The sequence below is a fragment of the Ricinus communis genome, chromosome 4, assembly GCF_019578655.1.
Source record: "Ricinus communis isolate WT05 ecotype wild-type chromosome 4, ASM1957865v1, whole genome shotgun sequence".
Classification (NCBI taxonomy): domain Eukaryota; kingdom Viridiplantae; phylum Streptophyta; class Magnoliopsida; order Malpighiales; family Euphorbiaceae; genus Ricinus; species Ricinus communis.
The window spans coordinates 30777469-30800703 of NC_063259.1; the positions used below are offsets into that span (position 1 = coordinate 30777469).

Consider the following 23235-nt stretch of genomic DNA (forward strand, 5'->3'; position numbering starts at 1 on the left):
GTCTTCAGATTTGTAGAAGTTCGAACCTCAATTGAAATCAAGGAATAAAAAGAAAATGTAGCCACAAAGACAAGATTTTAGTTTACAATGTGAACTTTTCATTTGGCAACGAAGTGACATCAAACATGAACTATAAATCACGACGATCAAAGGGCTGGATTTTCTATTTACATAAGCATTAGGCTACTCAGATACGTTAGCGGCGTTTACAAAGCCATATAACCAAAATAAGATCAAAACAAACATCACACGAAACCAGAAGGAAAACCTGATACCAGAGGATAGAAAATACCAAAACGACAAGCCTCTGGAACTCTCTCCTACAAAAAAAGAACCTTCTGATATCTAAATATCTATTCCTCTAGCTCTCATTTAGTTACTATTCACACGGTCGAAAAAGTGGGTCCTCTTTGCTTTTGTAGATCTCAAATAATTGCTTGGAGTAGCGGGCAGCCAATGTTCTGCAGAGTTTAACCGCCTTGGAGCCAAGCTCTTCCAACTGCTGCACAGATTTCTTTAAATCACCCTGAGGATCTCCATCTATGAGAAATCTGGCCAAATCAGAGCCTCTGCAGAATTTTGAAACATATTAGTGAAAATGACATAAATCTATTACACAATCCATCTTAAAAGAAACTGGCAGTGAAAAGACCAAGTATGATTCATGAGAATCAAGAAACAAATAGCTTTTATGTGGCCATGGAATAGATTATCTGAAAATGGAGAATGGAAGATCCTATACTAACATTTTGTAACAGAGAGGCAGATGAGAACTATTCCCAACATAGATCAAAATAACTGAGAGAACCTGAGATAATTGCTCAAAGCAGACCTAATCTCGAGTCTTAAATCTTTATCAATGATAGGCCAGGCAGATTCAGGTGCCACTGGAAGCAACAAAAACAAAATATGCCACCACAATAACTAAGGTAAAAGTCAGTTTGCAATAGCTAGTGACTATTGGTTTGTTATGCTTTCTTCTTATGGCAAAGACATATTTTACAAGTTAAAACAGCACAAATTTAAGAGCCGAATAGCATTGAATGTCCTCTTCACACAAATTTCTGGATAAAGTTAAACAAGAAATAATCAACAAGTTGCAAGTTTATTAATTCTCTCAGCAAAATACATAATAAGAAAACGGACACATACCTGAGAGCATCAAATTTGCTAAATCCTCGCTTGTTGTTGTACATTGTTTCCTTGCTTAATTGTTCATCAGCGGTTTGCTGCCGATACAGCGCACATACAGCTTTCATACAGAGTTCATCATCTTTACCAAAGGCTGAAAGCATGTCTGCCTCTAACTCCCACTTGAATGTATGATCCTTGCTTCTTTGAAGTTGGGATAAAATCTCATCAAAGTCCACACTGCCATCTGACTTGTTATCCGATTGACTGGAAACCTTATCAGCATCAGACCCATCAGAGTTGTCAATGATAAATCCACCCAAGCTCTCACCCTCACTGCCTGATCCAAGCTCCTCAGATTCACTATCTTCAACATCATCCATGGTAGAAATTCCTTGTCCATGTTTGAATTCACTGGTTTTATTTGAAAAGCTCCTTTCTGCCCTTACTATATCTTCACACTGCCTCAAAGTTGCCAAATGCCGCCTAGAACAGGTTGCAGTACATTTGATATCATCAATTACAGAAGGAGAGGCAGACATTGGGCCGCAGTTCACACCGCAATTTGCTGTATTAGGAATTGATTCCTGAAGATGCACCTTCTTTAGCTTAGATATTGGAATATCATCGCCTTCATCACTCTCGCTATCACTAGTAACAATATTAGCAGCTCTTTTTCTCTTAGAAGTTGGTGGACATGGGACATTATCTTTGAAATCATCTAAGTCTTCTTCGTAATCCTGACTGACAACAACCCTCCCAGAACAGTTATCAGATATCATGTCTTGTTTACCATTCAGAGTTCCTGTTAACACATGATCAGTTGAAATGCAGACTTTTCTATTTCCATCATCATTGGGAATGGACAAGTGGATACCACGAATATCAGATTCATCATCACTATCACAAATATCGATGACATTTAGATGATCAGAATTGCCACCAACTGGAGTTGGTGGAGCCAGCTTTTTGTTAGGGCTTCTTTCTTCAAATGACAAATGTCTTCTAACTAATCTTTTGCCCTCCCCCTCAGATTCCAAATAGATCCCTTTCTTCCCAGCTAGAGTATGGCCAGATGGACTGTCTTTATATGGTGTGCCTGCCAAAGAGAAAGAAAGAAAGGAATAGATGAAGGTTGTCAAACTGTGGGTTTTGTCTTACAATCCGGAACATACAGCATTTATTCAGACAAAAGAATGCTTCCTTCTAGTATAATAATGCAAAATTGAAGAAACAGAAATGAACAAAAAGAAATAACTTAAATAAGTTTTCTGCCAGTATGAGAAATTACTAGACAAAAAAGTCAATCTGTGAGGACACATCACATCCTAATCTGGCAAGGGTGAATAATTCACACATCGAAAATGGATAAATAAGGTAAAAATTCTTTGGCCCCAAAGCTACCACACTGCCATAGTTTGAATCGACCAACGCATGAGCTCTGTATATATAGACAAACTTTTACATATTTTGTGAATCCTGAAGGAGAGCAGAGTCTTAAATAAACTACTAATGACAGAATAAAAACAGCAATAACAATATCAATGAAGTCAATTCATAAGCTATTATCAATGCCTTTACCAGAGATACTACAGGTAGGTCCTGAATCCACCGATTTCTTGTTAATTTGGAATTGCTCTATGCCAACTCTTACATCTGGTCTCTTGTCACCTTTAATCATATCATTCAGTAGTCGTTTGCCACCTTGCATGACTGCACTCTCATCCACCCGTGAGACCCATAACTCCAATTCCTTAAACTTTTCCTTCCAGACCTCAACCTCACTTTCAGCCTTTTTCTTCTCACACTCCAAAGTATAGTTTTCAACGATAAGCTGATCAACTATATCCTCTTCATCTTCATCCTCATCTGCGTCCTCTGTCAAATCAACAACCACATCCTTCACTTTTCCCTTTTCTCCAGTACAATCAATTTTCATTTGGCCTTCAGCTGATTTTCTCTGCTCTATAACTTCATTGTTTCTTTTCATTAAATCCTTCAGTTCACCTTCAGCTGAAGTTTTTTGGGCTTCTAGTTCTTTAAACTTAGCCTCAAGTGCTTCGTAATCACTCTTCATCTTTCCAATCTCCAATTCCAATTCTACAATTCTCTCTTCAGCCTTTTTACTGGTTTCTTCCAGTTCACCACACCTACATCTTCCCGAATCTTCCTCGCGAGAGGGCTCACTCTTTGGAACTTTAGTTTCAATGTCTTCCATGTCTACCTCCATGCGTAAAAGAACAACACCTACACCCTCAAGGATCACGAACACAATCAACTATACCCCCATACACAGTCTCTTTTTCTCTCTCTAGGGTTTCTGGGTTTTGTCAAGTAATACGGATGATTTAAAAGAAACGGAAGAGTACCAAGTAAAAAAGCAATGTACTAACTGAACAGTCGTTGATGTGGCGGAACCAGGCCAGCTGGCCTAATCCAAAAGCAAAACAACCAAAGCTTAAACGACACCGTATTTGTAGAAAGGAAAAGAAAAAAGAAAAGAAACGCCGTTTCTATACGTCTTTTCTTTTTATTTATCAAACGAAGCATTGTCGTTTCGCGTACGCCAACCAACGGCCGCTACATCCAGTGCTATCACTTTGTGGCACAAGAAGAAATCGGTAGGATAGGAGATACTAAAGAAAATGAGGTTTGTTAGCAAGTGTCCTGGATTTCTTCAAAGGATAGCCCTAATTGAAGCGGATAGTGGAGGAGTTGTAAGTCGATGGAGGAAGCAGTTGTTCTCTACATTGAGCGAAGCAGCAGAGCTAAACGATTTTATGAATTACTTGGATTCCCTCAACAACTTTGAGAAATCAGGCGTTCCTAAGGGTGCTGGTACTGATTCCGACGAAGGTTTTGACCTTGGTCGCATGCGCCGCCTCATGGACCGTCTCGGAAATCCTCACTCCAAGTTCAAGGTCCCTCAATTTTTTTTTTTAGTTTTTCTTTAACTGATTTCTCTACAAAATGGAACTCTTTTTATTTATTTATTTATTTTCATTATGTTCATTTAGGCAGTACACATTGCGGGGACAAAAGGAAAAGGATCAACTGCGGCATTTCTCTCTAACATCTTGCGGGCACAAGGCTACTCTGTTGGTTGTTATACGAGGTATGAATTTATGATTCTACTTATTTTCTTTTCTCTTTATATCTTTTGTTGTTATTGTTATTTCTAATATACTGCAATAAGTTATAATTGCAAGGAAGAAGAAATTAATTTATGCTTCATCTGACATTTTTAGTAATTATTATTAATATAGTGACAATTTGGGTTCTGTTTAAGCAGCCCGCATATTGTGACCATAAGAGAACGGATGTCCATCGGAAAACTAGGGAAGCCGGTTTCACCAATGGCTTTAAATTCTCATTTCCATCAGATTAGACAGAAACTTGACGAGGCTATCCAACTAGAGAATGGCTGTTTGAGTCACTTTGAGGTATCCACTTGCTCTCACACTCGCTGCAATTTTCTTATTTTAATGATTTAAGATTCCGTCACTTTTCTTCATGGCTTGCACTTCCACACTTCTCCCTAATGTGGCTTGTGGTCAGAATGATTGCTCTGACATTCTTTAAGTTTGTGATTTTTCTAGCATATTCATGTTGTGTTTCTCCCTTTTGCAGTCTTTATAATATTATCATCTCAACTTGATTTTTCAGGTTGTTACTGCCATAGCTTTCTCACTATTTGCTCAGGAGAATGTTGACATTGCAATTATTGAGGTTAACAATTTTGTACTCCTGTTTTCTTTTTTAGCAACTGTTAAGAAATTATCTTGTTTGTGCATTGTTGGATATTGTTAGGCGAGCCGATAATAGTTTGGCTTGAAATGTTATGTCTTCATATGCTATGTTTCTTGCATCTGCTTCACATTCGCATAGCTAGTTTTTTCCTCGGTGAGATTTATTTAGGGAAAAATATGGATTCTAAAGCTTTTTTTTTTTTCTTGTAACAGGCTGGCCTTGGGGGTGCTCGGGATGCTACAAACATACTTTGCAGTTCTCAACTTGCTACATCAATCATAACTACTATAGGTGAGGAACATTTGATGGCACTGGGGGGTTCTCTTGAAAGCATTGCAATGGCAAAGGCTGGAATAATTAAACGTGGTCGTCCAGTTAGGTGATTCTCCCCTCATCTCTTGTAATTTAACTTTCTCATGCAGTTAGGTGATGCCCCAGTTTTTCTTTCTTTGCTGCTGTGGCTTAGTCTTTGTTCATTGCATATCATATCAGTTGTGTAAAACACCGTATTTAGCTGGGAAACACATCGCTCTTTTGATATTTGATTGAACAAAATTACCCTTTCTGCCTTTTTGATGTTTACTTTAGTTTGTATCAGACTCTTCACAGAGTTTAACTGGTTTGAATTTTCAGTTGATTCTGGGTGGGCCTTTTCTTCCCGACATCGAGCGCATTCTTCGTGATAAAGCATCGCTGATGCTTGCTCCTGTAGTATCAGCATCTGATTCTGGAATCAGAACTACCATTAAAGGCCTTAGCATGTTCGATGGTAGACATTGCCAGTTATGTGACATAAAGATAAGAGTAAAGAAGGCTTTGAATCTGGTACATTCTGGAATGATTATTTCTTGAGCATCTTAGACCTTTTGCATGTTTATTTTCAAAAAGAAAAGAAAAAGAAATTACTAAAGCATTACATCTACTTATGTAGAACAACTGGGTGGTCATGCTTTTCTTTTTCCATCTATCAATGTTTGAGTTTTCAGAAAAATAATGCTTATATTTGTACATGCAGTTTATTGAGTTATCTGACTTGGAAATGCACATGCTTGGAAGTCACCAACTCCAAAATGCAGCTACTGCAGCTTGTGCAGCTCTGTGCCTCCGCGATCAAGGTGCACTGTTATTTTTGTGTTTGTTATATCTTGCTTCATTTTGAGCTTTGCTGAAATACAACCAAAGTTTTTCTTCTTTCTTTAATTTTGGTACTATTATACCTTATGCACTGTCACCACAGTAAACAAATATATGAATAGGAAAATTATGTTAGATATAAAGACTTTGGTAGTCCTGCTTAATAGGAGTAAAATGCACCTAGTCATTTGACAATGTTACTGCTGTGTCCTTTATTGGTGGTATCCATTCAAAGCTCATTAACTTCTTCCATTTCAGATTGGAAATTATCCTAAAAATGCTTCCAGTTAATTCTTGGAACTGTGAACCAATTATGAGATGACGAAAGCAGAACTGTCTAACTAGATGTAAATATATGACTTTGTCAAGACAGGCAAACTTCTTATTGACTTGTTCTATTATGGGGTTCTTTTACTTCATGAATGGTACAGGATGGAAAATATCAGATGCATCAATTCGGCTTGGTTTAGAAAATACATGCTTGCTTGGAAGAAGTCAATTTCTAGCATCCAAAGATGCTGAGGTGTTAGGAGTACCAGGGGCTACCATACTGCTTGATGGAGGTTAATTCTCTTTTATTATAAATACTGTGCCTCCTTTGATTGTAAATACTATTCTGTGGTTCATTTTCATCATGCTAGTCATGCGTGCTCGGAGGAACCATGTAATTTTATTCTGCAACTGCAACTGCCTTTTCAGCTCACACTAAAGAATCTGCAAAAGCTTTGGTCGACACTGTACGGTTGACATTTCCAGAAGCTCGATTGGCTCTTATAGTGGCTATGGCTAGTGACAAAGATCATTTGGCTTTTGCAGGAGAATTTCTTTTAGGTACCGTACCCTGCATGGATTTTATTTATATGTTATAGAATCTCTGTTGATGGCATCTCCTCAAGAAAAGAAACCATATTATTAGAATTTGGAATATTTTGGACGGAGGAATATGGAGGGTCATAATTGCTTATCGATGTTCTCATAGGTTTTTTACTAATTATAATTAAATCATCTCACATACTTTGCTTCCTTTTGTTCTTGAAAGGGCGAGAGTGGAAGGCCTTTTTTCTTCTTGTTATTTCATTTCTTTATCTAGGACACCTGAGTTTGGAATGGTCTAATCAAACATTGTCACCTTTTTTCAGATAAAAAATTAGAGGCCGTCTTCCTAACAGAAGCTGAGATTGCTGGAGGCAAATCTCGAACAACTGCCGCTCCCTTGTTAAGAGATTACTGGGTACAAGCTTGTGAAGAATTGGGTATTAATACCCTTCATGATGGCATGGCAGAATACCGAGAGTTGTTGGAGAATGAATTTATTCATTCTGAAAGGCATCTGGGAGGCAAAATCATATTGGCCACTAACAATTCTCTGGAGATTTCTCTGAGAATGGCGAGTGAATTTCTTAGGGGAAGAACAGGGAACCAATCAAGCGTTCTTGTTGTTACAGGATCTCTGCATATTGTATCATCCGTACTAGCTCGTCTCCATGGGTAAAATGCATCAAGGAAATCTATCCCAAGCCAAAGAGGACGACACTGTTATAATATAAATAATTGGTCGTCTTTCCCTTAAATCTTTGTTAATTAATTATGAAACTAAAATTGCGCTGAAAAACTTTATGAAAAGAAAAAGAAAAAAAAGGTAGTGCAAAGTAAAATCCTCTTTGAGTGACTAGGCTGTATTGTTCTGTCCATTCCGGTACTTAAACTTTTCAAGTATTAAGGTGCATTTCTATGATCCCGATGCCATGTTAATTCTTCCTGTTTTGAGGCATTTTCTTCAAGTGTAGAAAAGAAAAACAAAATTAATTAATTAAATCTATATGTTACAATGAGGATATAGAGTGGGAAAAACTCTATGGAATGTTTGTTTATTGTACAGATAAGTAAGAAATGGCAAATTCAAGATCATTATTATTATTATTATTACAAAATAGTTATTTGTATCGTACTCTATTAATTCTAACAAACAAAACATGATGTAGATCAACAGATGATTTGTGTCTTAAAGATAGTTAAGGTCCCATGTGTCCCAGACATTCCTGCACTAAAGAGTGGGCCTAAGCTGAAGAAAAAGCACATAAAAAGAAAAGGAAAAGAATACAGACAGGTTGAGGCATTTACATTTCGCCAACCAATTCAATTCATCATTTGCTCAGTGGTCACCATCATCAAAAAGGAGAATTCTAGCAAAGTGACTCTAAATATTGTTTTTTTTTTGTATTGGAGGCCGAAACTATAATGTTACATGTGGGCAGGGCAGGCATCGTTTCTCGGCATTTACAGCGTCAATTTGTCATGGGTGTTTGTGTAGGAACAAGTTAGCATATTTATAAGAAAAAAACATATACTAGTTCAACAAACTATGTCCCATTTTATTAACTCAAACAATGCATGCAAAATTCAACACAGACAATTCTGCCAAGTCCCATATGGTGGGTTCACATGAAGGGTCCAGACTTGTCTCTGTTTGTGCATAAAATTGCTAGCTAGCCAGCTTGTGACTGTAGTTTGGATTCTGCCATAGGGAAAAAATAGTAGTTCCATCACTCGATAACTTTGTCAACTATAATATTTTCTATTATTTCCCAACCTGCTATTGGTGGTTGAATTCATCATTGATGAGGGGGCTTTAAAGTGGTTTATTTGTCTGCATATCATTATTTCTCATTAAAGGAAATATTTTTGTTTTAATTCTTTAAATGAAGTGCCCATATTAAGTCAATCAAAGAAAAACAAAAATCCCATTTACAAAAGAAAAACTCCTCAAGTGCTCCCCTTTACAATGAGATGTTTAGGATTCATGGATTTTGTTAAGATTAACTTCTAACCTTTGATTCATTTGTGTAACGTGGCATAGGCATAGAAAAAACCTCCTTTCCCAGTAATTACAGTTAACCAAAGTTAGAAATTCTAATCACACATGTGAACACTGACTAGCAATTTTGACCGATCTAGTAGCAGCCACTAAAATGAAGCTTTCTCTTTTTCTTTTTCTTTTAAAAAAAAAAAAAACGAATTTAAATCGAAAACTGTGGCAATCAATCTACTGAAACTGTGGCAGTAAATACCCACAAAAAATCATTATAGCTCAGATTATAGACTATGAACTACATACAACATAAAAATAATTTATAAAGTCTCCTATTAATGATGAGAGACATTTATAATTTTACCACAAAGGAGAACACAAAACCAAATGCATGGCTTATCAATACCGCGATCTCAATAATTGTACCAGCAGACACACCATAACTCAAATTCATTCGAAATATCCATACCTTTTAATTAATCTTTCTGATAATACACATCTGTAACATTCCTTCAATATGTTTGTTTCTTTTTTCTTTAAAAAGAAAAGAAAAGAAATGTTGTTAATTAAGTTAAATATGTGAGGCTTTTATGTTTCAATGTGTTCGATGAGGAAGGGAGTAGGACCCTGGATTGAGGAGCATCATGAAATGAAATCCACTGAGGATAGCAAATAAATAAATAAATAAATACATTAACTTCGACAGGTACCGATAGATATGAGCATTTTATATTATTGTAAATTTTTAAGAGAATTAAATAGAGGAGGGTAGGAATGGGGAGGTGCACCAAAAGTCCATCCCCAACGGTTCTATGAGGCAGGATAAGGACATAACACAAGAAATGGGACATAGAAATCTATAATGCAATCAAATTTGTGGGTCCCCATAATCCCCCGGCCGGTTGCCCCTCCCTGCACAATTCCCCAGGAACCCTAAAAAATTTTGGACAGTTACCGGAGTTAAAAGAAGACAGATTTGAAGGATGTGTGAGTGAGAGAGAGAGAGAGAGTAGATAAATGTGGAGTAATGTTTTGCTCATATATTTCGTGGTGCTAGTAAATGATGTTTCAGATTTTGAAGTAAATGAAGCTGTTGAGGTCCCATCTTATTTATTTTTCTTTTTCTTTTGGTAACTTTGTTTTTAAATTTTGTCCCACTATTGCGTTCACATATGCGCTATTATCCGCTTTAAAGGATAAACAATATGTAGTAGTTTGGCCTCCGTCCCGCTTCCTACTTTATAGATTTTTGAAATTATTATAACATACATTTATCATTAAAACGTACATTTTTATGCATGTGATATGCGTTAGTAAAGAATCATAATTTAAAAGTAAATTATGAATATTCACGATATTCTACAATCTTAATAAATATATTGTTTTATATACATTAATAAATAAAAAAGAATCTTATGAAACTGCAATATATTGATTAATAATTAAACATTTGATTAAATATATTTATGCCTTCAAGTTTTACGTACTATCGGCAAAGCCATGCAGCTTTACGCAGTGGGTTGCAGAGCATCAGCTCGATGCCATCCCCAGTCAACAACGTCTGTCCGCAGCTCTACTAACGTTTCTTTTCTTTTAAATTCATTATCTTATAGCCAAAAATAATCTATATTATTATTAACTTTTTAATAATTATAGTGTTATCTATTTCAAAATAAATTATAATATTACTTTTAAATGTCCTTAATTTCTTTAAAATTTTATTAGTGTAATAATATAAAAATTATTTTTAAAATATTTATTTATTATTATTAATATAATTAATATTACTATTTTTTGAGAATTAGAAGTTATTATATAAATAGAAATTAATTTATTAGTAAATATAATATTAAACTATAATTAATATGCTATTTCTTAAAATAATTATTATCTAATTAGAAAACTAATTTATTATTAATATGTTATTTTCTCATATTAGAATGCATGTTTAATTAGGAGTGTAACTTATTAATCAATAATTAAATAGAAGAACCATAAAATTACATATAAGTTTAAATCTCATATGTTAAAAGTGAATACACATGTCAAGATAATAATTTTATGTGTCAAAAATTAAACACATATGTCAAAAAATTATAAATTTCAGAAATTAATATATATATATATATATATATATATATATATATATCACTAGTCGCTTACCCGTGCCTTGCACGACCATTATTATTATTTCGATTTATAAAATTAAATTGATAGATATAATTTAATAAATTTTTAATATTTAACATTAATTTATAATATTTTAAAAATAATAGCAAATTAAATATTTTTAGATTTTTTTCTTAATTTGTTAAAACTTTATTAATGCAATCATATATTAAAAATTATTTATTAATTAGTCTTAATATTATATAAATTAATACTATCAAAATAACTTATATTACTATTTTTTAAAAGTGAAAAATTTATTATATAATTAAAAAATTATTAAAAATATAAGTTAAGATATTATTTTCTAGAATTAAAAGTGTTATCTAATTAGATAATTTATTTATTAGTTAATATAGTATTAAAATATAATTGGTATATTATTTTTTAAAATAGAATTAGTATCATTATCTGATTAGAAAACTATTTATTAGTTAATACAATATTAAAATATAATTTATATGTCATTTTTTAAAATTAAAATTAATATTTAATTAGGAATGTAAATTATTAATCAATAAATTAATATTTAATTGTATGGATATATAATTAATTTTATTGTTAACGTACAATATACTTTTAGATATAGCATATATATGATAACTAATAAGAGAGAATGATATATATCTATAAGTATTTTATATTTTAACACTAAATAATTTATACATATTCTATCATTTAAAATTAATGAATTTGTATTAATTTTTTATCAATTTTTTTACATAGCTGCTAACATCTATTCAACAACGAGAATTTTCCTTCCTTAGCCTACAATTTCGGCGATAATCAAACTAAGTTCGCATAAGACTTTCTCCTCTAAACTTCAACAATTGATTGCATGGCAAAGGCAAACCGAGGCTTAAACTCAACAAAAACAAGCCCCAGCTTGGGAAGATATGGACCAGTTATCAGAGGCGAGGGCTATATATATAGAAAGAGTAAGAGTAAAAATGCCTAGGGTTCATACATCATAATAGAACCTGAAGTCAGCTTCTGATCAGTAGAAAAGGAATCTCTTTTGCAAGTAAAACGTTGGAAAGCTTGAAGCCCGCAATCCGTAAAGATAACAGTAATCCCTAAGAAAACACAGTTTCCATTACTTTTCATGATTAACTTCCTTGGTACAGAAAAATTCGCGTATGCAAACTCTCAGTCTAGAAAAACACACACAGAAAAGGATGGTTGCTGAGGGGAGTGACTCGTCCACATCACCACTATTCCACCACTATATGTAACGTTATACTGCTATAAATATTATATTATAAAAAAATTGAAAGAATAATAAAAACTACAGTGAGATTTGAGAACCAAGTATAAAAATTATCAATTAAACCTTAAAACTAACCGATATACGTTAGCTGTTTGATGTGATTCATTATTTTTATAAGTGATACTGTGTGTTAGGCGTTGCATGGTTGGGTACTATAGAAGTAATACAGAAGCAGCAAGAGTTTCTGGGGTTGTTGAGAATGGTAAATGTGAAAATTGATGGATGAGAAAGGAGAAGCAGTATTCATTTGGGAGAGAAAAAATTGATTAGTGAAGACACGTTTTTCCTTTTAAATATTGGGAACCGCATTCCTATGCTCAATCTGCAATTACTCCCCCACACACTGCCATCAATTATATAAGTTAGTAATAAAAACTTCCCTTTCTCCTTTTTCTTTTTTATATTTCTTTTGGAAATCTATAGAGAATTATATGTAAAAATAATAATATAATGAGAAAGATCATCGTAGGCACGGAGATGCCGTGTCTGCGCATTGAAAGCTCTTCTCCTTCATTATAATATCAAACTCCCTAGCAGACAAGTTGCAGATTTCTGCTGCTCACTAACCCCTCTACATTGTCATCTCCTCCGTCATTTATTTCTGCCTCCCAGTCCCACTTCTCTCTCTCCCTCTACATTCACTTATAGCTTCACTTTGTCGTGTTTTAGCATTGCTGTAATTAAGCTAACCCTTGCAACCCTGGTTCTTTTGTTTTTCTTTACACTCCTGAGATAATTTCATTCTACTATTACTTTAAGATACTAATTATTTTAAGAAAAAAAAGAAAATATAATTGATTTCTTCTTGCTGCCATATATGCTGAACTAATGACAGATCGCGTTTGGAATCAGATTCAAATTATTATTATTATTATGTTAAGAGAAAAGACTTTTATGTTTTTGGTATACTGAGGTATATTTGTGGGAACATTCTCCACTTGCCGGCCTTTGCAGCACATAAATTGGCTTTCTTGTGGTATTGGTATTCATAATGGTGCATGGATTCCTTTTCCTTCTACTCCAAAATCAAGGCATTCCTTACTTTAAATTACTCTCTTTAAATCTGCTTCACTCTTTCTATTTTCCTTTTATCTGCTTGTCCTTTCCAATCTTTTGAAACAGCATGCCAAATAAATGTCATCTTTTGAAATTAATAGATACGTATTTAGACATTTAAATATTAGTCTGTTTTTTCAAATTAATTTAAAAAGTGCTATTAAATTCAATTTTTTATAATCTCTTAAAACACTTTAAATATTTAATTTAACCCAATAAGTTGGGATATTTATTAAATTATATTAAAAATTAAAGAATTAAACTAATTAAATAATTAAAATTCAAATGTTTAAATATGTATTTTCTAAAAGTAATCTATTAATAAAAATGACAAAACAAAGAATTTACAATCTCTTATAGAATAATAAAAATAATAATACTGAGGGCCATTGAAGATTCTCAAAAGAGCCAATGCATAGCAATATTCTCAAAAGGAACTAACAGTGTAAAAAGAAAAACAGATGGGAACTGAATAATAGATAAAACTGTGAATCCATGATGTGTCTGAGAAATTCATCTATCTACTGTAAGTGGGTCCTTTTTGATATGTCATAACAGTTGCAGCTTTAAAATGAGAGACCATGGCTGGGCGGCTGTATCAATACAATACATTCACCAGTACCCGCAGGCCAGCCATATATGCTCAGGAACTAGCTGACACACACCACATTTATATTTGAGAATCCTTTCTTTTAAATTTAAACCTAACACCATTTCTGGTGTAGTTCCCATATGTCCAAATGGAATCAGTTCTTAAATTTCATTGCGAGTTTATCAAATTCAAAAGCATAGAGAAGATATATGAGCAGCAAAAGGAATAGAAAGAAGATTACCTTTACAAAATTCTATGTGGTCTAAATACAGAATTAAAAAGATTCAAATATTCTGAAATCCTTTAACTGTATCTCTATATCAATATTTAATTTGAAACTTCCTAATAAATATCACGTCAGATGTATAATTATGCTTCACCTTTTATGATTTTTGGTGATTTTATTTGACCTAAATTTGGTAAATATGTTCTTGAGCTGATTTGAGAACTGTTTTACAACCATAATCGGCAATTGAGACAGGACAAACATTCCTAGCTTTTTTATTCGTTAGTGAATTTTCTCTCTTTTTTCGTACTAGAAGTATTATCATCAATATAACAATTGTAAAAAAAGATGATTATCTTTTCCGTATAACCTATATTTATTCATTATGAATCAAATAACAATTGACCTAATAATTAAATTAAATTAATAGTACTAAATAATTTGTTTTTTTTCTGAACCAAATAACTCTCTTTATTTTCCACCCTAAATTCTTTTTCCCAATTTTCCTCCAAAAACTAATGGAAGAAAACAAACAAAATGAAGACACATGCATTTCATCTCTGCCATGAAAATCCTTTATATACTTGTTAATCAACTAAGTACAAGTTACTGGTGTTAAATCTTTTCAGATTTCATGTAAAATAACCAGGATTGTTGCTATTGATGCGCATTAAATGCAAATGGAATGCTTCTCTCTTTTCACAATACATAATATATGTTTTAAAATGATCACTGGCTACAACTTCTCTAGTTCTTCCTTAACCCCTCTCTTTCTTTCTCTCTCTCACGGCTGTCTCCTTCTTGGGTATTGCTTTTGGATTCAGAAGTCAGTGTTGTTACGATTGTCTTGGTTCTCAGTGCTTCATTTACCTCCTGAATATCCGTGAGGTTCCCGGGAACTAACGGCAAAGGTCAAACCTAACTTCATCATTTGAAAACCTCTTAGAATAGAGTTGATGGTGATAGTTTAGTCCCTTTCACCCCATCTCTCATTCTAATTTGGCATCCCTTTCTTCTTAATCTTGAAATATTATCTTTCTTTTCAACTCTCTGGATCTTTTTCCCACTTCGCTCGTATCAACCTCCATTTTTCTATCACTTTCCCAGGAAAAGAATTCGAAGGAAATAAAAAAGTTTAGAATGAGTGATAGTGTGTCTGATTTTTTTGAAGAACATGAATTTGGCGACAATACCTTGGATGGAGAAGATCTTTTTGCCATTTTTGAGACCCTAGACAGCGTAACCCAGTTCCCTCCAGTTACACCATCGAATGAAGTTGTTGTTATCTCTAAAGATGGTGGTGAAGAAACGACAAGGCTTGTGTCCCAGAAGTCCACATCTTCTAGTGCTATACTAGAGTCTGAGACTGAGCTTGAAACTTCACCGAAGAACAAGAGACAAAAGACGGGGATAGCTTCTTCAGAAGAAATAAACCCAGATGGACAGCAACGTATGTCTCATATTACAGTTGAACGGAACCGCAGGAAGCAAATGAACGAGCATTTGTCAGTGTTAAGATCACTTATGCCTTGTTTCTATGTCAAGAGAGTAAGTGTTTTCTACTTCTAGTTCTGCTTCTTTCCATATATAGTAACTCTTTCTTTCGGCTTTACTAAGACTCCTTTGCCATTTTTCCCTTTTTCTCTTCTTTTTAACTATCTCTTCTTTACAACATAGACTCTTTCTTGGCTGATACGGGATCAGCAAACAAAGAATTTTTCTTTATCAAAAGAAATGAAGAAGTGCACTACTTATTTTCTTGAATGAAACTCGGCAATTTAACCAAAACAAAAAAACCCTGCAATAGCTTTCTTAATATCATACATCATTTTAGTTTGTTGCGTCTGATATCCTTTATTCTTGATTGGCTCTTAACTTTGTTAAATGTTTCTGGCTCTAAACTGATTATATATATCTCATGTTTACTCAATCAAATAATTAAATTTTGCCTGAAAAGCAAGATTCTTTTGAACACTTCGCCGTGTTCTCTCTTCTCTTAATTTTCTTGTCCTGTTGTATGTGACTGCGGTACTATTATTAAGTTAAAGTTCATTAGTTTTTATTTATCTTATTTGTACTCGTTCTTATTATATATGTTTCTTGGAATAGAGAAACCAAACGTCAATAAATATTGGCAATTGGCTTCTTATTTAATTATTTATTTATTATGGTTAGTACGCCTTCTTATTAACTTTCTTGGATTAGGGAGACCAAGCATCAATAATTGGAGGTGTCGTTAATTACATCAACGAATTGCAGCAAGTTCTACAAGCCCTTGAAGCCAAGAAACAAAGAAAAGTTTACAGTGAAGTTCTTAGCCCTAGAATAGCGTCGAGTCCAAGACCTTCACCACTTAGCCCTAGAAAACCCCCATTGAGTCCAAGACTTAACTTACCTATAAGCCCAAGAACCCCACAACCTGGTAGCCCTTATAGACCTAGGTTACAGCAGCAGGGTTATCTCTCCCCAACCGTGGCTAGTTCACTTGAACCATCTCCAACTACTTCTTCCTCTTCTTCCATTAATGATAATATCAATGAACTAGTCGCAAATTCAAAATCTGCCATTGCCGATGTTGAGGTTAAGTTCTCCGGCCCAAACCTTCTATTGAAAACAGTATCTCCAAGGATTCCTGGCCAAGCTACCAAGATAATTTCTGCCCTTGAAGAACTCTCTCTTGAGATCCTCCATGTCAACGTTAGCACTGTAGATGAGACCATGCTTAATTCCTTTACCATCAAGGTCAGAGTTAGAGATCTTATTAATTAACCTTACATGTTGTTTAGATTTTGTTTCTTGATTGTTCTTTATTAATTTGAAGTAGATTATGATAATAGCAATGCAAATTAAAGTTACTGGAAAAGGCAACAAACAAAAATTCCCACATTCTCTATCACCTGACTGTTAATATAATTTTAGAAAAGGAACCCAAAAAACAAAAGGAATTCTTTTTAATGCAAATATTGATTTCTCACTTCACTTCAGTTCTGAACAAAAACAAATTAATGGCCCAAGCAGGTGTCTTATACTTGTAGCCATACGTGACATGCATATCCTTCAATTTCTTTTTCTTCTCTCTCTGGCCGGTTGAGATTATAATGCATAAAGAAATGATTACCTAATTTTCAAGAGAGAATTTATCGTTTTTTTCGCATAACTAATTAACATAGTTTCTATCCCACTTACTAACTGAGGGAAGCAGCTTTGTGTAAATATAGTAAAAATTTGCAGCAGGTTGCAGAAACTTCAAACCTATTTAGGACTTAGAAGTTTAAATGCTGAAAGCTTTTCTTTTCTTTTATTTCTTTAGGGTATCTTTCAGGGAATTATCCAATTTCTAATATTTGTTTTTTCTCTAATTCTAAATGATCAATATTGAGCTAATGAATGAATCGTTCCGCTTTCTTTAACAGATTGGAATCGAATGCCAACTTAGTGCAGAGGAACTTGCTCAACAAATCCAGCAAACGTTCTGCTAACTAGCAGTAGCAAGCCGAGTCTACATCAAGCCCCAGTCCAAACCTAACAACTGTTCTCTCTCTCTCTCTCTCTCTATCGATCTAAAGATGCATGTACTAATAAAAAAGTATAGGGAGGCATTCGCCAGCATTCCTATTGACAAATGTAATTGTATGATCAGTCTCATGACCAATAGTAAGTAGCTAGCAAGCTGGGAAACCCTTTTGTAATTGAGAATTCTCAATTTCTCAGGCTGTATGTTGGTTAATGTACGAATTCCAGTTCTATTTCCAGAGTCAAAGTTAATATTTTCTTATACCTTTTTCTAAACAATTAAGAGTAATCAAACATAATAATTCATTATATAAATATTCTCATTATCACTAATTAAATAGTCATAAAATTGAGTTAGAAACTATGGATGTACAAAATTAGCACATAATTTATATTTGTAAATTATATTATTGATTTAGAATAAATTTACACTTTGGCTAATGGCTTCTTATGTCACATATATAAAACTATCATTTAGCTTTCACTTATAACAGTTAAAATTCTTAATTAAAATAATTTTTTGACGTGGTATTAAAATCTCTATAATCTAAATATTCAGAGTTCGAGCTTTAGTCATTTAGATATAAAATTATTCTTGGACAACAGTGTAAATTTTTGGATAAAATAGTTGTTTGATCCTGAACCTGAAACTTCCATGTTATCTACGATTATGACTCTAACCACTTAAATACGATAGTTTCGTGCTTAAATTAGTTTAAAATGTTTCCCATTTTATAAGAGGCGATAGAAGGTGAAAACCTCCCCTTAACATGGAGCAGTATGGAGTCTTCAGAAATTGCCTCCTCTCTAAGCGGAGTCATCATGCTGCAAAATAAAAAGGACACTAACAGGTACCATCAACACACCAATTTAAAAGAAAGCCACACAAGTTACATACTACCAGCTTTCCCCAATTTAAAAGTTGTCATCATGTAAACATGGAAATAGGTCTTGTGATTCTTAATAAGCTTGGTCTGTTCTTTCTTCTTTGTCTCTACTAGAGAAGGAACTTCACCAAATCCTACATCACACACTGTTCAGTGGTTATCAAAACCCTAAGACGACCTTGTAGTTTCCTCGGAAATGAACTCTTGCATACTTCTTGGTCAAGTTGCAAGTTTTCCTAATTTAGCCTCTAGAGAGATTCCTCTTAATTCTGACACTAACACAGTGGTGGACGGTAGTGGTTAAAGTGTTTTTCTCCCTGAAAATGAATAGAACCACGTCTAACGGTACTGTAGCCGAGCTATTTCTTTGCTTTAAAATCGAAGTTTCTTAACCTCTCACCTTCTCAGGACACCTTAATAAGATGGGAAATTCAACAGTAAAATAAAAGAGCACGAAGCTACTGGCACTAGAATTCTCATTCCGGATACAACATAATTAAAGTGAAGGAAATTAAAAGAAATAAAGAAAGAGTAATGGTTTACCTACGTAATCAGAAAGTTGGAAGTCTAAAAAGTTGGAAGAGCATCTTACTAAGCTTAAGAATAATGCAAATCAGGGAGGAGAGGGGTGGAGAGTGCTTTTTTAGAAAGAAGAATGCAAATAACCTATCTCTCTCAACATTTATCACAGTCATCAACACCCTTGATTCTTTTACGCAGTGAATGTAAATTTTTTATATATATATAAAATTATTTACGTATTAATTATCTAATATTTAGAACATAAAATAATTATATATACATTTCAATTGTTTATCATTGTAATGCATCGCTTAATAAATATAAGAATTTCTGGTAATGAATAGGAAAGTCCATTGCCCAAGACACCATCATTGCCTTCCCAAATGCAGTCAGTTATCTCCAATCAACTTCCCATGCAACTTCAGTTTAACGAAGGATAAACTCAAAATTTGAGATAGCAGCCATCAAGGCCTAACACGCTATCCTGTCATCTCACATACTCTAATGGTCAAAGGGACAGCTTTTGTAGGCACATAGCTAAAGCTAAACATGCCTCCAAAATGCTACGTGGAGCATGATATGACGCTTGCTACAATATAATTAAATCACGAGTGAATATGAACCTAATTGCGAGTACAAATCTCAAATTTGGAAAATTGTGCATCTTACCACGGCTTAAAACATGGCCGATATAAGCTCTAGCTCCTGTGTAAATGATGATGTTACCTATGGTAAAAGTATGCTTTAATTAGATAAATTTTTAAATGGATCTAATTGGTCACGTTGGATTATTGGTTTTCTATCATAATTATATCACGTGAGGCATATTTTATTATGTATTACTCTTACACTAGTTGGCACATAGAACCAACTATAATGAAAACAAAAAATATTCAATACCAATATATTATCATAAAATATGTCATGTAGCATTATTATAGTGGGAGGTCTATAATTGTATATGATGAATTCAATTTATCTAATAATTTCTTTCTTTACTAGCAATTTTTTTGTTTTCAATTGTAATTCGAGCATTTGAAATTTTGAATAGGTCTCCTCATCTCATTGATAAAATAGACAGCACAATATCCACTCACATGATACTTACACCCCACGTCTTTCTTGATCAAGTTATCACATACCAATACTTGGCATGGCCGATGTCACTTCCTCTACATGTGCTATGGGGGGGAAACCCAAGTAAGAAGTATAAATAATCAAGTAATATATGTCTTATACTTCAACTTCTTAGAACTGAATATCCTCTCTAGAGTTGCGATGATCAACCATCTTGGGTCGGGACTACTTACATTACACTGCAACTATCGGAGTGTTTATGTTGGAAACCCCATCAAGCCATCAACTTTCCTCTTTACCAGGAAACAAATAATTAAAGCAGTCTAAAAATTGAACAAAAAAAAAATTTCGACATCCTCACCTGAGCGGTATAATCATATACATCTTATCAACGGTGGCGCTAGATTCTAAAATAGATGACTATGGTAGAACGTATTCTTGCTCGAAATGTGGCAGAACTGTTAATTACTTAGCTGGTTTGTCGTGTCTACAGTAAATGATAGAGCCAGAGCTCTAGCAAATGATGACTAGAACTCTATATAGCATTTATCCTTCTGATTTGGCCCCCAACCTAAATTGAGGCTTACCTCCACCCTATGTATAAACTACACTCTAATACTCTTTTTCTTTTTATTGGGACAAATACAAACCCTACTAATACAGCCATAAATATAACCTCATAATCTGCCTATATATACTCTTTGTCTCCTCAGAATCTGCCTATATAAACTCTTTGTCTCCCTAACTTAGGCCGACCAGCATTCATTTTCGCACTAGTCTTTACTTTCTGAATTTTATTTTATTTTTTTAAGTTAACTTGTTAAAATTGGAACGCTAATTTCATAAATTTCTTCTTTTTCCCCTCAAATGATAGAAGAACTTTTGAAACCAGCTAATTACACATTATTCTCAAACAATTTTAAGAATGTATTACTCCACTTCAATGTTTATACATAATAACAAATTACTTAGAGTGTTCCCTGTGAGATTCGAGCCTGGTAGCTAGGCAATATCACTTGAATGTTAAGCCATAACTCTTTTATGGCATCAAGAACTCAAATTAATTAAGATTCTGATTTATCCCTCATTTATATTGATACTTATAATTTTTTTTGATACATCAGAATATTATTAATAACCAATTTGAAAGACTGCATCTAGTACAATAACTTGATATAAAAATGAGTACTTCCAAATTAAATGCAATGAGAATCAAAACCCCAGAACCATATTTTTCTTTTATGTAATTATGATTAGGCCATATGAGAAAGTGCGCCAGTATTGCGTGGTCTCGAAAATGGTCCTATATAAGTTCAGAAGTGGCATGTTTGAGGGAAAAGAAGCATGAACAGACCCACTAACCAAAATTTATTGCCCATCTAGCTAGCTAGTCGATCCATAGAGTATATCAAACTAAAAAAGAAAAAAAAAACTTGAATTGTAAAATCTGAAGAAATGGATGCTTCTAGTTTCAACTATTACCAGAACTAAAATCCGTGAGTATTGAATTGAGGAGGAAAAGGACCACTTAATGGTCCCCTGTTATAAATCTTCAGGTGTCTTTATAGTGATGGCAGAGACACGCTATGTATATAATCAACAGTTATTCATGAATTTCTAAAAGGGGCCAGCAACATATTCCCATTTTTGAATTCCAGATTCAAATGAGACATTTTATTTATTGTTCATGGGTTTTTAGCATAGTGTTTTGGGCATCTAATTACACATTTGATCGGTCGTATCCTTAATTATTGACGATGTCGGTTCATTAACTCTTTCTAGTCTGTCTAAAATCTCTCAATGAATATAAAGTTGTTGAGAGATCAAAGCTTCAGGCCCAAGCAAATTCTATCGCAATCACGTGTGGGACTGTATATCATTTGACCATGGGCCTTCGGAGGCAAGGAAAACGCGTGGAGAACGGAAATGTTCCAGTTCCAGCCCAGTAAGACAAAAGTTATATGCACCAAGAAAATAATTTAATTTGTCTTCTTTTTATTTAAGCTTCAACATTAAGGCATATTCGTCCCTTATGATAACTGATGCTATGACATAAGCATACCATTTATTTAACGACAAAAGCAAGGCAACAAACAATTGATATAATATTTCGACAACTTATGAGGAAAATGAAACTATCATATTTATCATTTTAAAAATATATATGCACGCATATATTCAAACAAAATGGCAAATAAAATCAGTTAATAAATAAATAAACAAATAAAAATCCGACCTGAAATCTCGTCTTCCATTTCTAATATTTGATTAAATAAATATGACACTTCTTCTAGAAAAGAAATTGAAAATCTGAAATATTAAAACTAAAATTTAAAGAAAATCAAACAAATTTTAATGCAATTGAATTAACAGACTAATAATAAAAGATAATTTTCGGTCTCACCATAGGTATATGTTATGTGATTAAATAGCACTTCTTTTTTTGCCGAGATCGTCGCATAGTTTTGTCTGTGGAAGTAAATATATTTAGTTTGAAAATAAAGAAAGAAAATTAAATATTAAAATTTAAATTATCATTCTTAGTACCGAGGCAAATGGTACCATGAGAAGGAATTAGAGATGCAAGAAAGCGGTTAGAGTCGTCATTGTTAAATTAGAAACGAGGTTGTTGGACTGCATTAGCATGTTATATCTGCCTCTTCCAACTTCATCAGTTTATTATATCGCCTTTTGAACAATTCTTTTTTCAATTTATTTTTCATGAAATTAAAGCAACAAGTAGTACTACTTAAGCAGGGGAGAACCTTTTTTCTTGGCATAAAACCCCAACCAAACAGGGTAGTTTCCTGTCTTCTTGTCAAGAATAATACATGAAAAACTCTAGCAATTAGAAAAGTAAAACAAAAGAGAAAATATCTTTTTATCATGCCAACAGAGAGTCAAAATAGTAGAACAACAAAATAACCAAAACCCATTAAAGAAAAGGCACTAAAAACTATCAAACAGCATGCTACTTTTTGGGATATTACTCAATATTTAAAAATCAAGAGTTGTATTTTCTTCTCTTATTTCTAGTAATACGTGTTAAATATAGAGAGAAAATGTTAAAAGTATATATTTATCTTGAACAATTCTCAT

General features: G+C 33.5%; 3 protein-coding genes across 3 annotated transcripts; 2 read left to right on the forward strand and 1 right to left on the reverse strand.

Annotated features, from left to right (window-relative positions):
• Positions 1–126: 126 nt before the first annotated feature.
• On the reverse strand, positions 127–3507 carry LOC8274391. Its single transcript, XM_002513545.4, has 3 exons — positions 2713–3507; positions 1153–2230; positions 127–569 (listed from the first exon to the last, which is right to left on the reverse strand). Exons 1-3 carry the CDS (start codon positions 3359–3361, stop codon positions 380–382), a joined length of 1917 nt encoding a protein of 638 aa, XP_002513591.2. The 5' UTR covers positions 3362–3507; the 3' UTR covers positions 127–379.
• A 127-nt stretch (positions 3508–3634) lies between these two features.
• LOC8274389 (dihydrofolate synthetase) lies at positions 3635–7750 on the forward strand. Its single transcript, XM_002513544.4, has 10 exons — positions 3635–4052; positions 4149–4246; positions 4424–4574; positions 4798–4860; positions 5094–5255; positions 5515–5706; positions 5897–5996; positions 6447–6578; positions 6715–6846; positions 7155–7750. The coding sequence occupies exons 1-10, from the start codon at positions 3777–3779 to the stop codon at positions 7505–7507; spliced, it is 1659 nt and encodes a 552-aa protein (XP_002513590.2). The 5' UTR covers positions 3635–3776; the 3' UTR covers positions 7508–7750.
• A 7024-nt stretch (positions 7751–14774) lies between these two features.
• LOC8274388 (transcription factor SPEECHLESS) lies at positions 14775–17912 on the forward strand. Its single transcript, XM_002513543.4, has 3 exons — positions 14775–15685; positions 16343–16879; positions 17551–17912. Exons 1-3 carry the CDS (start codon positions 15278–15280, stop codon positions 17614–17616), a joined length of 1011 nt encoding a protein of 336 aa, XP_002513589.1. The 5' UTR covers positions 14775–15277; the 3' UTR covers positions 17617–17912.
• The last annotated feature ends 5323 nt before the right edge of the window (positions 17913–23235 follow it).